This window comes from Sitophilus oryzae, unplaced genomic scaffold, assembly GCF_002938485.1.
Source record: "Sitophilus oryzae breed Bouriz unplaced genomic scaffold, Soryzae_2.0 scaffold_1745_pilon_pilon, whole genome shotgun sequence".
Lineage (NCBI taxonomy): Eukaryota > Metazoa > Arthropoda > Insecta > Coleoptera > Curculionidae > Sitophilus > Sitophilus oryzae.
The window spans coordinates 2,244,212-2,260,674 of NW_022146441.1; the positions used below are offsets into that span (position 1 = coordinate 2,244,212).

The 16,463-nt window shown below is 32.0% G+C and overlaps 1 protein-coding gene across 5 annotated transcripts in view; it reads left to right on the forward strand.

Annotated features, from left to right (window-relative positions):
* LOC115881940 overlaps positions 1–16,463 on the forward strand; it is a 167,357-nt gene that overhangs the window by 95,645 nt on the left and 55,249 nt on the right. For all 5 annotated transcript variants that reach the window (XM_030899667.1, XM_030899670.1, XM_030899669.1 and 2 more), the window contains exons 7-9: positions 2,141–2,464; positions 8,926–9,066; positions 9,977–10,366. In XM_030899667.1, coding sequence (XP_030755527.1) covers positions 2,141–2,464; positions 8,926–9,066; positions 9,977–10,366 — 855 coding nt within the window. The remainder of the gene's footprint in view (positions 1–2,140; positions 2,465–8,925; positions 9,067–9,976; positions 10,367–16,463) is intronic.

The following is a 16,463-nucleotide window of genomic DNA, read 5'->3' on the forward strand; positions in this document are numbered from 1 at the left end:
TCCTACCTAACCTAACACCACATAATGTTTACTGCAATGAATAAATTAATATAAACTTGTCAAAAGATGACCACATATTTGTATATTGTAAAACATCTGCTGCATTTGTATGGTTCATAGTTTATTTGCCAAATTATTTATTACTATAAATATGTATATCTGGTGTATATATTATATATAATATATATCTGGTGTATATATTACTATAAATATGTATTAACTGTATATTATGTATATTTCATGTAAACTATATCATTTTTAAAATACATACCAAAAATACGAGGAATAATTATGTTTTTCATGTATTCTACAACATATTTATTAATCCGTAGTATCTAACTAGCGTGACGTCATAAATCTCGCTCCGAGGCTGTTCTATTAGAGACGGCATTGGTCTTATATTTAGAAATGTCAAAAGTTGATGACATTTTAGAATTTTAGAATTTAGAATAAGTGGGAGGGGGGTTAATCTCTGCGACCTTAGAGATCTATTGTGTCCCCCTTTCTTGAGTTATAACTCATCATACAGTCCCAGGACTTCCTACGGAGACCCGTGTCCCTCACAGTCGAGGAGCTACGACCCAGGCCGGGTAGACGAAACGGTAGCTTGTGTCGCCTGTTGGGTTTAGAGGTAGGAGGTAGGCTCCCGACCCTTGGAGGAGGTGGTAGCTTGTATGCCACTTGCGGAGGATGGTCTCACGCAAGTGTCAGCCACCTCTCCTGTAGTTCTCTTTGGGTTTGGCCCCTTGGAACTTTCATTGTTACTGTTCCCAGTGTTGCTAGGGGGTTTCCCCACAGCTTCACCGGTGACGTTTTTTATTACTATTATTACCAGATCTCATAGTGTTCCTATGAGTCGCTAGGGACAGTTGGTCCACTTCTACAGAGCCCCGCATGTAGAAGTAAGGGGTAAAATACAATGGGGTGCCCCCCGGTGCCCCAAGGTTGAGGCTGTCCGTAGCCCCGCCCGGTATCGTTATATGTCTTGGTGCAATTCCCTGGCCACGAAACTACAGTTAGGGACAAGACGATGAGTGAGATGCTTCTTAGACCAAGCCAAGTGCTAGAGGGGATTCCACCCAGCACCTGACCAGGAGCTTTACCACCAACGACAAGGTCTTGCATCTCCTAGGGGAAGTGATGACATTTTACTTTTGACAATTATGACATTTTGTGTTGATTTTTGCAAGAAGAGGAAGAACCGTCACTTGTTTTATTATTTTCCTTTTCTATTTCACTAAAAGTATCTGATTCGTTCAGGCACTCAATTTTAAGAATATCAGTAACTTTTTTGACAGAACTTTTTATCTGATATCTGACAGTTTCAGTCAACAAACTGTTGTTGATTGTGAATGAGCTGTGCTGCTAATTGTCTTTAATTTTTCTGCAACAATGCAGCACTAACTTGCAGAAGGCAAAACATGGCAAACCGACTATAGAGTCGTATTAACCCGTATATTTCTTAGTAGCTGCGAAGTGCAGATTTTTAAGAATCTATTACGTTGTACTTTCAGGTCGCTCTCAAGGGTCGCGAAAAGCGGGTGTGTGGCCGATGGAAATATATATTATATTTCAGAAATCTGCCCTAAGGCTTAGCCCGATCCTGTCGTGTTAAGCCACACCCACAAATTCCAAACACACTTGCTTTAATTAAGGCTTGATTAAGGTTTGCAGAGCTTCAGCATTTGCAATAAAATAGCGAGCAACTTATTACAAAACCATATCAACTATATATCACAGTAATCACAAAACTTCAATCTATTTCCGTATTGTAACAGAATTTTAAATTATGTCTTTATTTTCGAGAAAATTTAGTCCAAACATAAGGAATATTTCGTTGACGTTTGACCATCAAAATCTTAAAAATAAAGAAGTTGTCTAAAAATGTGATACAATATGGATATAGTATAATCTTTTATCATTAATCCTTCTTCATTTGTGTAAAAATACCTAGCCAGTTTTATAAAAAACGTTAAATTCCTAACGCTTATTTTGCTACTGTTAATGGACTCTTAAAGACTCTAATCATTATTGCTCGGAAAAAACACAATACATAAAATGGACTGTTTAAAAAAGACTACAATCAATACCAATTACTGTGTGAGAAAATTATTTTAAATATCTCTTAATTTTATTCCAGGTGTGACGTTTGCTCCAGTAGTAGCCGAAGTGAACTGGGGAGACGATGCCAGCGTCTCCACAGCCACCCCAGACCGTGAATCTTCTTACTCTCTGGACTCGTCATCGCCAGAACCTGTACGAAGTCCACCCCCTCAAAAACTGGTCAAACCAAGGGCGAGGTACCCCAGACCGCAGTCGAGAAGAAGCGTGTCCCAGCCCGATCTCAGCGATACAGATGGTGTGATGTACAAGAGAGAATTCATTGATCATCTGAACAAGTTTAGGGACGATGATGTGGAGATGAGCAAGAGTCAGCCTGATATGTCCAAGCTCAAGCGCAGAGGTATCTAACTGCGGGTTTTTACACTGACAATACTAGTGAAATTGATAAAAAAATGTCATCACAATGGTTTATGAAATTATTTTTAATAAATGACATATTCAGGGTGTAACAAAATAGTGTACCAAGCAAATAAAAGCAAAGTTTCTATGAATATACAGGGTGGCCCATCGAAAACGTTCCGCAAGGCATAACAGCCAGGGTATTTTTTTTTTCAAAAAATCCAAAAACACATCAATTTTGTTTGTGAGGGGGACAACTTTTGCCCCAAAAATTATTGCAAAATCTTCAACCTTCTAAGCGAGGGTGACATCCCCCAATTTTTTTCAAATGGGAAGGGGGGTCAAGTGGCGTCTCAATGAAAAGGGCTTTCTATTCTCTATATTTCCCCACTTCGTTTTTAAAAATCGGTCGGGTCATTTTGAAAATATGAAAGATTGAAATTTGAAAAGTACTTTTTGCAAAAAACGCAAAAATTGAATTAATTAAAAAAAACTTATCTTACTAATGAAGCAAATGCTGAAAATGTTGCCCGTCAACCTCCATACAGTAAAACAAATTATTTTCAATCCGTTCTAGAACATTCTGAAGAACTTGCGGGGTCACTTCGCGACAAACATCAATAATTCGTCTTTGCAGGTCTTCTAATGAGGCGGATGGAGTGCTATACACTTTACTTTTTATTAGCGATGGGAACTATCGAATGAATTAGCCTATCGAATGGTTAATGAATGAATGATTTCAACTATCGAATGGTTTTATTCGAATAAAATCATTCATTCATTTGTATACTAAAGCATATGTGACAACCTCGCCGTGCGACTAAATGGTTATCGTTGAGCCACGACTACCTATCGAATGCTTTTGATAAATGAAATTTAGTATTCGTTTGATTTTTTTATGCGTCAGTGCATTATTAGTTCTTCCAAATTTTTATAACTTCGCCGTATAAATACTGTGCTATTTTTGCGTTTATTAAAATAGTTAAAATACTAAAATAGTAATTATTTTTTAATTTTATTTATTGACGATTTGTGTGCATGTGCAGGTGGTCAAAATTTTTCCGAAAATTTGTGTGGTTTTCCGTAGTCCGATCTTTCAATTATTTAATTTCATATGGTATATGGTCTATTTTTTAATGGGAAATTTTGAGAAGTAGCAACTTTTAAGAGAGATGAGATGAACTTAGAATTAATTTTAAAAATACATATTTGTATTTTAGATGTTTTAATAATTTGAATTAGTTGAACTTAATAATCATATTTAAGTAATGTGGTTAAGTAAATGGGGTTATCGAACTCAAACTATGGGGTGAGAAAATTAGAAGTTTTACACGTGCCAATTTAAAAAAAAGTTAACGATGTTTGTACTTTGTTTATGCTAATTCTCTTACATGTAGTTTTTTGCGAAGAAATATTTCATTTATTTTTTAAAGTAAATGCCAGTAAAAGTAAATATAATTTTTAAATAATAATATAAAGCACCTAATATAAATAATTTTGATTTCTAATTTTTTATTTATATTTTCCTTCCATTACACTGCATGCTTAGAAAATTAATAAATGTTTATATTTCATGATTTAAAAATTTGTTGTTAATATAACAAATTAGTTCTGTAATTATTATTATTTAATAAACCAACGTTGCCACACACAAAAAATTTAGAGACTATATTATTTTTAAATAGGATCTAATATAAATAATTTTGACATCTAATTTGTTGTTTATATTTTGCTACTACTTAAAAAAATATTTATATTAAATGATTTTAAATTTTGTTGTTAATAGGTATAACAAATTATTACTGTTATTATTATTTATTAAACCAGTCTTTGCTTAAAAACATTAAAAATCATTTTCCTACATCCAAAATAACAAGTATTATTGCAGTGTAACAACAAAATATTAATAAAAAAAAGCAGAATATATAGACATACTATCCCTAACTAACTAAAGCCAAACAATAATATTCTTTGCTAATATCAACTAATACCAAAATATGGCAACAGCGCCCTTCATAATGTATTTTCTGTGTAAATACTAGCACCTCAATAAAAAAAAATAATGTGTCCTTATCTATATCTGACTCCGCAAAAAATCAAAGATGCCGGCTTCTTTCATAGCTGTCGGGTTTCTCGGAAAGAAACCTACGTCGCCGGGCGACAACTAAAATTCAGTTAATATTTTATTATAATCGATCCTGACGAATAAATGAATTTCATAAATGAATGAATTTTATAAATGAATGGTTTTTGCTGCCGAATTACTAGAATACAATATTTCAAGGCAGATGACGGATCTATTCGATAATTTTTATTCGAATAGTTTTCAACGAATGTTTTCTTACTAACTATCGAATTATTCGAATGAATTGCAACTATCGAATGTTTCTATAGTATTCATTCGATAGTTCCCACTACTACTTTTTATGTGTCCCCATAGAAAAAAGTCTAAAGGAGTTAAGTCGGGTGACCGGGGAGGCTACTCAATTGCACCCCTTCGTCTTATCCACCGAACGGGAAAGTTATTGTTTAAATAATTACGCACATTTTGAGAGTAATGTGGAGGTGCACCGTCTTGTTGAAATATTAGTTCTGCTTCAACGTATCCAGGATTGTTCTATATGATGTCAGTTAGGGCTGGGTCGATGGTATTTTCCAGTAAATCCAAGTTCATATCACCTGTTAGGTTTCCAGGAAGAAAAAAAGGACTCACACAATAGAATTTCTAAAAATACCAGCCCACACTTTCAATTTCTGAGGGTTTTGTGTGTGCACCTCGTGAAAACCCCTGGGGTTGTCCTCAGCCCAGTACCGACAGTTGTGCCGATTAACTACACCGTTCAAAAAGAAAATACACTCTACCTAACCTGATCATTCAACCTTGTGGCAAGTGAAAAAATGCGTAAACATCTAGAAATAATAAGAAAAAACTGCAAATTGGTCGAAGGAATTTATCGTAATTATATATAGAAGATTGAAGATTTTGCAATAATTTTTGGGGCAAAAGTTGGCCCCCTCACAAACAAAATTGACGTGTTTTTGAATTTTCTGAAAAAAAAATTACCCTGGCCGTTATGCCTTGCGGAACGTTTTCGATGGGCCACCCTGTATAGACACTTTGATCTTTACCGACTCGAGACGGGACATTGAAAAGTCTCCGAATTTTGAAACAAAACAAAACTGAGACAAAAATGTCGCATAAATGTATTGAATTTGACGCAATTTTGTCGTAAAACATGACTGTTTCTGTCTTGTCATTGTTTTGTCTGCTTGGTCTGGACCCGGCATAAGATGCTTCGTGAGGAAGTAGCGATTGAAGGTCTTCACAGCCCTTACAGCCATCACTTGAAACATATCTTGTAATTTTTTATATTATCAAAACGGTTCACCAAATGGTCTTAAAAATAAACAAAATATATTATTTTTGTCTACCCTTTTAAGGGTTGTAACTCTTCGGGCAGGCTCACGTGAAATCACCCTGTGAAACTAGGTACAGTATTTCTTTACACTCTGTGTATCGCCGATTTCTTTATTGAAAATTTATATACAAACTTCAAGAAAAATAGTAGAAAGTTGACTGAAAAATCACACGTAAATTTTTTGAAAATCGATTTGGGATTAGAAGCTTTTACTGTTTTTCTAAATAAAATATTAGTTTTTGAGAAATGTATATGTCAAATCTTGAAATCACTCACATATAGGGATTTGCCTGAAAATTTCACACCGCTACTTTTCAACCAATAACATGCTTTAATGTTGACTAGTTACCATGGCAACTGAAAAAATTTCCGGAAATTTTTTGACAGTTGAAAAGGTAAACATAAGATCTACAATCATAATGTGAATGAACTACAATGTCTATATATTGAAATATTACCCATTTGAGTTTTAGCAATACCTTGGCCAACTTAACAAATTGAAATTATTTTAAAATGTCATGTTGGATTAAAATTTTTGTTTCAAATTTAGGTGTGAAATTTTCTTACCGAATACCACGCAAGCTTAAATTATTCCTGGAAATTTTCTTTCGGGCACGAATATTTTAGGAAAATTATCCCTCGTCTTCGACTCGGGATAATTTTCAAAATATTCGTGCCCTCAAAAAAATTTCCGAAAATAATTTAAGCTCTTGTGATATTATAAGTGACAATTTTTTGTTGATAGTCATTTCTAAGGTCAGTGTGACGCCATTTTTTTATCATACTGCATTATTCTCAGAGGGTTTCATTATTTTCTTAGCTCATCTTATGGTTTTGTCAGTGCAACAACTCAGGGTGAGTCTCAAATAAGCGCGAATATTTTTAGGGGTAGAATATTTCGACCCCAGAAACACGATTATATTTTTTTCTAAAAATTTGGAATTTTTTGAAAAAAATTTTAGAAATTTTTTTTTTAGAAATTTTTTTTTAGAAAAATTTTAGAAATTTTTTTAGCTAAAAACATAATTTTTTGATATGGCAACATAGGTAGTAGATTAAATTTACAAGAAGAAGAAATTTAAGCAAAAAATAACTCTGTTATTTTGGACTTTTAAAAAAAAACGGCAAAGAGAAAATATGTTTCTTTTGTCGAGGTCTACCAGCCCTGAATATATTTGCATTTATTTAAGACGCGCCCTGTATATAGGTCATGAAAATAAAGTGTGGTAGTAAGCTCTGTTTAAAAAACTTTTGTTTAAAATTGATTAAATTACTATTATGCTTAATATAAGCTAAATTTACTGTAAATTATCATCAATAAAATAAACATATATCATTCAAAATACAACTTATCAAATATAGCATGATATCTAGTGATATAATACGAAGTCTGTGCATATCATCCTGTATTTGACAACCTGTAAAACTGTTCTGTTTTATACAAAAACCAGTGTTTTAAAAAATTCAGACATACAAATTCATAATGTTTGATATAGTTTTCCTTGAAATTGAATAATGGGTGTGATGAAATTTTAATAGAATATTAGCAGATATTAACTTTGTGAGTTTTTGCAGCAAACCCATGATATACACGTTGTAAGATTATTTTTATTTCGTTGATTAATGTTTGGTTTTGGTATTTTTAAAGCAAATTTTTTCCTAACTTTGTTATAAAGATGATTGCTATAAAAATTCGATTACAATAAAATTTGTAAATAATGAGGTGATAATATACAGGGTGGTCCGAACTGTATTCCGGAAACTTCGGAAGCATATTCTGCAGATAAAAATAAGTAAAAAAGTTATATAATGTAAGTTATATAAATGTATGTCCTAAAATGCTTAGTTTCAGAGATACAGGGTGTAGAACTTTCATTTTTATTTTGATTTTTTCTAAATAATTTCTGAAGTAACATCAATATTTGGATAAAAATTGGTGTCTGGGAGTTTTTTGACATGAGAAATTTGATTTTGATGTCAATATGACTCCTACTAGTAGAGGGCGCCACCTACATGTGTTTTCACTGTTTTGAAGCGCAATAATTTTTTGTCCGTACCTGTATAAAACTACTGAGTGAAAAAATATACATCTCTGTGACTTTTTACGTAAAAAATATCTCTTTGTAAAAATCGCTACGAGCAACCGTTCTCAAGATATTTAGAATGGAAATAGTCAATACATGACATTATTTTATTAATTTTTCTGCAAAAAATGACGATAAAACAGTTTCTGTTAAACTTTTAGCACAAAAACATTTCAAATTTATGATATCAGTCTAATAACTATTTAGTCAACGTGTTTAATTTATGTCAATGATGACAGGTATTGATAATTTCGATTCTAAATATCTCGAAAACCATTACTCGTAGCGATTTTTACCAAGAGACCTTTTTCACGTGGAAAACGTCGTAAATGTATATTTTTTACACGGTAGTTTTATACAGGTACGGAAGAAAAGTTATTACTCTCCAAACCAGTTAAAAAATATGTAGGTGGCGCCCTCTACTAGTAGGAGTCATATTGACATCAAAATCAAATTTTTCGTGTCAAAAAACTCCCAGACACCAATTTTCATCCAATTATTGACAGTACTTCAGAAATTATTTGGAAAAAATCGAAATAAAAATGAAACTTCTACACCCTGTATCTCCGAAACTAAGCATTTTAGAACATGCATTTGTACGAACTTTTTGACTTATTTCTTATTTTTATCTGCAGAATATGCTGCCGAAGTTTCCGGAATACAGTTCGGACCACCCTGTATATCTATAATATTAGGATACCTTAACAGAATGGTCTAGAAATTTTAGACTCATTGATTTGTTAATAAAAAAATCATTTTCTCCACAGAGCAATGCACACAAATCAAAATTATTTCTGTTCCACACTGCATATTGTTTCAAAAATACGTCACAAAAACATAAAATAATAACTGTTGGGTGTTCAAATTGGTTCAAATCTCCTACAACATCAATAAATCATTTTCATGACACATTTTCTTTGAAATTTTTTATTAATTCAAATTATTTGAATTTATTTCAGGTTCCCAAATGGTTAAGAAAGATAAGGACGGTTGTACCATCAAGGCTTACGTTGATGCGGATGGTATTCAGTACAAGCACACCCAGTTGGATTTGAAAACTCTCAGTCAAAATAGCTTGAACGACGACAACAGCACTACTGGTAAGAGAATTTCTAACTGATCACTAGGTATGCTTTGAAAATCTATTATATCTCTCGGTTGAGAGGCAGTTTTTGAGCTTGCCTCATGATATTTATCGTTATATACTCAGTAGTTTCTATGTATCCAGGCTCTGTAATAATCAAATAAAGACATTTTTTCTAAAATATTCCGTTTTCTCCTAAATTTAGAGAAATTTTCCGAAACTTGGCATCACCACCATCATTCTTGAAATTTTATTTCTTAAAGATGGGTCACATTTGGTTGAACATTTTCGCTGACTTAATAATTTTCAACCTCAATTCAGGCTCACCCCTATAACTTTTTTATTTTTCCAAAAAAAAAACAGATTTGGTATGTTAGTATATGACATAAATTAGGATTGATTGACGTATTCAATTGTTTTTGATCACTTCCAGTTTCAAAGAAAATTACTACAAATTTTGATTTTTAAATGGCACCCTCGGTATATTTCTTTATTCGATAGCAAATGACACTCTGAATAGAATGACATATCATATGTCAACTTTTGACATTTTCGCATATGGTTTACCTATATGCATGCGGTTCAGAACGACAATTTGACTCGAAATACCAAGTGTGTGATAGCAAATTATTCGTAAAAAAATGTGCCACCCTTGTTCCATTTGAAAAAATTGAGATATTATTAAAAATTCAATTTGGGCGTCTTTTAACCGTTAATTAACTATAAATTCAAAAACAGTTATAAATTATTTAAGCTGACTGAAGAGGAGTTTTTCTATATTTTTGTTTGACGTGAATTTGTATTGGGTTTACTAAATTTTAGGTTAACGATGATTTTTCGGAAATTTTGCGTTTTTCCCTAAATTTAGTGAAATTTCCGTAAACTCGGCATCACCGCTTTTTTTCTCTCTTTTTCCCTCCGCACAGACAACACCGCCAAACTGCTGAACTCGAGCGGCGCGGCGGACAGCAAAAATAGCCTGCTGCAATCGTCGTCCGGCTCCGGCAAACACCCCTACCACCACCACTACTACGGCCACGAACCGCGGCCCGCCGCCACCGCTCAACATCAACAACAAACGAACGTGGAACGCCAGAGACAGTCGAACGTCGCGAAACAGCCGAACGTCGTCGGAAGGATGGACGGCGAGGGCGACGCGATGCCGCGGTCGTCGACGCGCGACGCGAAATCCTCGACGAAGAACAACAGGTCGGGTTTGGGGGGATTCCTGCAGCGGTTGGCCAGCTTCAGGCTGGGGGTGAAAAAGGGACAGGAGAAGGTGAAGAGGAAGGCGCAGACGCAAGGAACCACCGCCGGTGAGTACCTGTTTTTGTTTTTTTAACCTTTCGTTGCTCGCGGCGTTTTTCTACGTGGGGTATTTTTGTACCCCGGTCGGGATGACGTGGGGTTGTTTAGTACCCCATGGGGTTTTTTAATACCCCAATTAGTTTTTGATGGGGGACACGAGAAAAACATAATTTCGAGGTCATATGAGTAAATATGTAAAACACACCCATTTTGTCTTTTTTGGGTGGAAATATATTCCAACTTAACATACTTGCACTTATCTAAGAGATCCCTTGTATAACAAAAGTGACAGTTATTTGACATTTTAATTCAATAGTATATTGTTTTATTGGGAGTAAAAATGACACTTTCTGTGGTTTGGTTTGGCTGTACAGAGGCTGTACGTTTGACATACAGCCGAGGCACAATAAGTCATTTTTATTGCGAAGAGAACATGCCTTTTTTTTTCATACGGCTCAAATAATGTTTTAAACAATTTCAAACGTTTCAAATAATACAAAAAGAGTTCAAAGTCATACCTTGTATGTAGTTATATATCGAGAAACTATGGTTACGCTCGTTGAATTTGACACTTTATGTCAGTTTAATAATATATTTTCGCACTTTTATGCCTAGGCGTTAAAATGACTTTTTTATATTGTCAATCGCGTCGCAAAAATTAAAACTTTTGTGACGTTTGAAAAAAAGTAGATTTTTTTAATTTATTATGTATAACAGCATATTATTTTATTAATTAAAAATGTACTGGTCTACTGTGATTTGAAATATTATATGGGTTAGGCTTATACAAAAAAGAAATGCAGGAAGTACACATGGAAACGGTTACTTCCTTTTTAAAATAAATTTATTACCTAGTTTCCTTAGCACGCCAAGCACGATTGAAAAACTAAAATTCTTATTCAAATTATTTTCACGCATAGCCCCCCCCCCCCTGTATAAATTTACATAATATTGTATATACGAAACATGCAACAAATAATAGAATTTTGATTCCTAATGAAGTTTATCTTTACATAAATTATGAACATGTGCAAAAGTTGCATAAAAAATAAATTTTTAGAATGCTATATTAAAGGGTTAACTTCTTCTAATTGCAAGATTTAAGAAACCTATTATATGAAAGTTAAGAAAACGAATCTTCTTTTTATTTTAGTATGCTGAAAAAAAATTTGAGAAAACACAGAACGACTAGCAAGGTTGAACCTTATATAAATATTGGTAAAGCATCTTAACAGTGTGTGGCGTCTGTGTAAATCTGTTAAGTTTTTACTACACTGTATATCAGTACAAGAATAGAACATATCTTTGCTTAATTTACGCTTTGAGAGGCGATAGAAAAATTGCTTTTAAAACTAAAATTTTGAGTAAAAAGGTTTATTTATTTATTTTATGATCTTGAATATGTCTAAAATGATATATCTGGGTTAACGATTTTGCGATAATATCAGGACTTAAATGTTCGAATTAAAGAACATAAAGGTTATTTAAGAAAGGGCGATTTTAACAAAACGAAGATTTGTCAGCATTCATGGAACACAGGACACGGAGTAGGTTTTAACAATGCAAAAATTATTATGAAATAAAATCATTTCATATGTATCCCAAAAACTTGAAGTTATGTCTATATGTACCTTTGTAGCTGATTTATTTCTGGAAGTTTTTTGAAATATTACAAATTACAACACTTTAAACAGTGCCGTAGAAAAAATATGAAAGATGTAAATGGCAAAGAAGAAAGAAGGTGAAACTCTCTTAATTTTATACACTATAATAAAGACTGAAGTAGGTTTCTAAAATTTTGACTTCCATTTTTTTTTAATTTGCTCATGGTTATAATATCTATCAGAAAAATACCCAACCCAAATTATGGTTCATATTTATTACTTTAAACCTGAATTGAATATTACCTGTATTTTACTGTAATAAAATACAAAAAGAATGAATTAGTGTCATAACTAAATTAGTGTACCATAATTATAGATACCTACATTTTGAACGACCCTTATAGAATAAATTATCCTTTTGCGGGAACAAAATCTTACCTGCAGTAGCATCTTTCTTTTCTCTACATAAACGATAATATTCCTCAATGTCAGTGGCGTAACTAGTCTTGAGAGCTTTCACGCTTGATCAAAAAAAAATAAGAGGCACTCATGTTTTTTTTTAGAAAAATATTCAAGTGATAACCTATAAATACCCTGGTGAATCTTTCAACACGTTTTTAGACTAATCTATGTAACTTTCACCTTCAAAATTTCATTTTTAATTTGATTTTTTTTTAAAAAAGTCAAGGGAAATCTCTGAATCCAGTTCAGATAAAAAATATTGCAGTCTCCTAACAAGAATCGAAAAAAAAACAGACTTTTTAACAAAGTAATAAAACTTAAGTCTTCATTTGATCATCCATCGTCTTTCACAAAATGATCGTAAACGGACAACGATATCGTAAAATTATTGCACGTCATTGTTTATTCATGAACGCTAACTGGGTCATGAAACAGACGTGGGTTAAAAACCGATAGCAAAATAGAAAGGTTTTGACCGTTGCATATCTTTTCAGGTTTTTCTTTGAAATTTTCTCCATTTTTTTCTGCACACAGATCGCCTAGAGGTATTTAAATGAATTTGACTTTTTGTTTTATAAAACGCTATGTATAAAGTGTGCAGACGGCTGTCATTGTGACACAAAGTCCGTTATTAGAATGTCAAGAGATCCGTCATTCAACAATGCCCGTCAATTGAATTCAATGAATCAGAATTATGTTACCATAGAAATATACTATGAATAATACGGCAACATAGGTAGTAGATTAAATTTACAAGAAAGATAACCCAGAAAAGATCCAGTGGTTTTCAAAATTTAAGCAAAAAATATATATTTTTTTTCAAAGCAAATTAACTCGGTTATTTTGGACTTATTTGAAAAACGGCAAAGAGAAAATATGTTTCTTTATCGAGATCTACCAGCCTTAAAATATTTGCACTTATTTAAGACTCACCCTGTATAATATATATATATACAGGGTTGTTCACCACATACGACACGGAGTATTGTAGCTAAACGATGAGATCTTTACAAATTGTAAGTTTTGGGTTCGATGAAGGACTATTAGAGGTACAATTTAAAAATAATTTTACATGATACAGAGTGTCCCAAATAAGTAAACAATATCTAAGTTGTATTTTTTTAAATGAAACACCCTGTATATTATTACATTTTTAGTTTCTACGATTAAAATAAAGGTAAATTTGATTAAGGTTTATGATACTTAAACCTTACCGTTTTTGAAATATTTTCAATTTTGTGAAATTGCAGTAAAAATTTTAAGGCTTCATTTCTCCAAGGGTATCAAAGTTTTTAATACTAAATATTTACTGGTTTATTTATTGATCAGTTATTGTGTTGCAATAATAAAAATAATACTACCTTATACAGAGTGTCTAAAAATTTATTTTAAATAATTATTAGCTTCAAACGGCAATAACTTGTTTAATTTAAATGGAACGCCCTGTATATTTTAGGAGAATCAGATGCACAATTTAATTGTCTATCAAATTGTGTTATACCATTTTTTACTTATCCCTTCAAGTTTTCGTAGAAAATGTATTTTCTTATAATTTAGACCTCATTTATCAATATACCCGTGGAATATTGACATTTCAGATTGTTTTTAAAGATGTACCAAATTTTTAAAGAGTACAGATGCTAATATTGTCGATATAATTCGTTTATTTCATTAAAAAAATTAAAAAAACTGTTTAAATATTTGTTAAAGAGGACCAATTAATATGATTCCAGTATTCAAACTACATGAACTGACTGTTTGCGTTGATTAATAATAATTGCTCCAAATACTAAAAAACTGAATTTCGTATGGGTATTAGACAGTGTGATAAAAAGTAACACCTTAAAAATGATATTTCATTTTTTAATAAATGCTTATTTGTAACAACAGAGACTTTAATTGTGATAACTTATTATTATATTGATTTCTGACTCAAATCCACATTTATTTAGAATAATTTATTAACGAACACAATTAAGTATGTAATTAATTAGTATATGGGCGGAAATAATGGTGTTATATTTAATTAATTGTATACTCTTTTATAAAGATTTAAATAGTTTTCTTTTTGCATACAAATGGGCTGTTTTGCTAAAAACGATAATATTACTAGCCTGTACATTTTGTACATTTGTTGCTTTAAAAACAATCTCAAATGTCAATATTCCATGGGTATATCGATAAATGAGGTCTAAATTATAAGAAAATGCATTTTCTACGAAAACTTGTAGGGATAGGTAAAAAATGGTATAATACAATTTGATAGAAAATTAAATTGTGCATCTGATTCTCCTAAAATATACAGGGCATTCCATTTAAATTAAAGAACTTATTGGCGTTTAAAGCTAGAAATTATTTAAAATAAATTTTTAGACACTCTGTATAAGGTAGTATTATTTTTATTATTGCAACACAATAACTGATCAATAAATCAACTTCAGTAAATATTTAGTATAAAAAACTTTGATACCCTTGGAGAAATGAAGCCTTAAAAGTTTTACTGCAATTTCACAAAATTGAAAATATTTCAAAAACGGTAAGGTTGAAGTATAATAAACCTTAATCAAATTTACCTTTATTTTAATCGTAGAAACTAAAAATGTAATAATATACAGGGTGTTCCATTTAAAAAACTACAACTTTGATATTTTTTACTTATTTGGGATACTCTGTATCTTGTAAAATTATTTTTAAATTGTACCTCTAATAGTCCTACATCGAACCCAAAACTTGAAATTTGTAAAAATATAATCGTTTAGTTACAATACCCCGTGTCGTATGTGGCGAACAACCCTGTATATGTTTTTAGACTCACTTTTTTTTGTATGAACAGGGATTGAAAGAGATCCTGTAAACAATCCAAAATTGTTTACTCTTTGTATGTGATATATTAAAATGTTTTTGACGTTCCCTTGTAAGTTACGCATCTTATGTATAGGATGTTTCTCGGCGTTTAGCCATTAGTCATTGATCAGATTTAACGATAATGCTGTTGCGTCGGCTTACAGTTAGCTTTTTGTTTTGACTGACACGGTCATACATACCAAAACAGATTTACAGTTAGTAGTTATTTCTTTTTGTTTGGTTAATTAAAAGCCTCCAACAATGCGTTTCCTATTGAACGCACTTCTGAAAGAGCACTGTTTGTTGGCGTTTACCACGAAATTGTAGAGCAGTCTCTAAAATCTGTACCGTATTTGCTTATTTCTAAGACTATTATGAGGCCTAGGTATTATCGCCATCATCATTTTCAGCTTATTCAATTATATCCAATTATAGTGTAACGTTCCTCACATATTTAGATACTATCTTTGTAGATGGGCCCATTGTTATCTATTGTTGGATATGCGGGCCCAAGATATCCCTGCTAATTTTCTAATATGGTCCTATCTCAGATTTGGTATTCTTCTAGGTCTAGGTATTATAGTCTATAAAATGAATAACTTTGAATTTTGACCGTTATTTTTTACCAACATGGCAAATATAAAATCCCTCTATCAAAAAAGTTACTGATGATTTAAGTATTCTTTAAATTGAGTGCCGGAACGAATCAGATAGGTAACTCTTTTTACTTTCGTGAAATAGAAAAGGAAAATAATAAAACAAGTGACAGTTCTTCCTCTTCTTGCAAAAATCAACACGAAATGGCATAATTGTCAAAAGTACAATGTCATCAGCTTTTGACATTTCTAAATATCAGACCAATGCCGTCTCTAATAGAACAGCCTCGGAGCGAGATTTATGACGTCACGCTAATTAGATACGGATTAATAAATATGTTGTAGAATACATGGAAAACATAATTATTCCTCGTATTTTTGGTTTGTATTTTAAAAATGATATAGTTTACATGAAATATACATAATATACGATTAATAAATATAATATATACCTATTTATAGTAATAAATACTTTGGCAAATAAACTATGAACCATACAAATGCAGCAAATGTTTTACAATATACAAATAATGAATAGGTACATAAGATAATGGGTAAAATGTAAAATATATTTTAAATTTTGGGGTTTGAAAATCGAT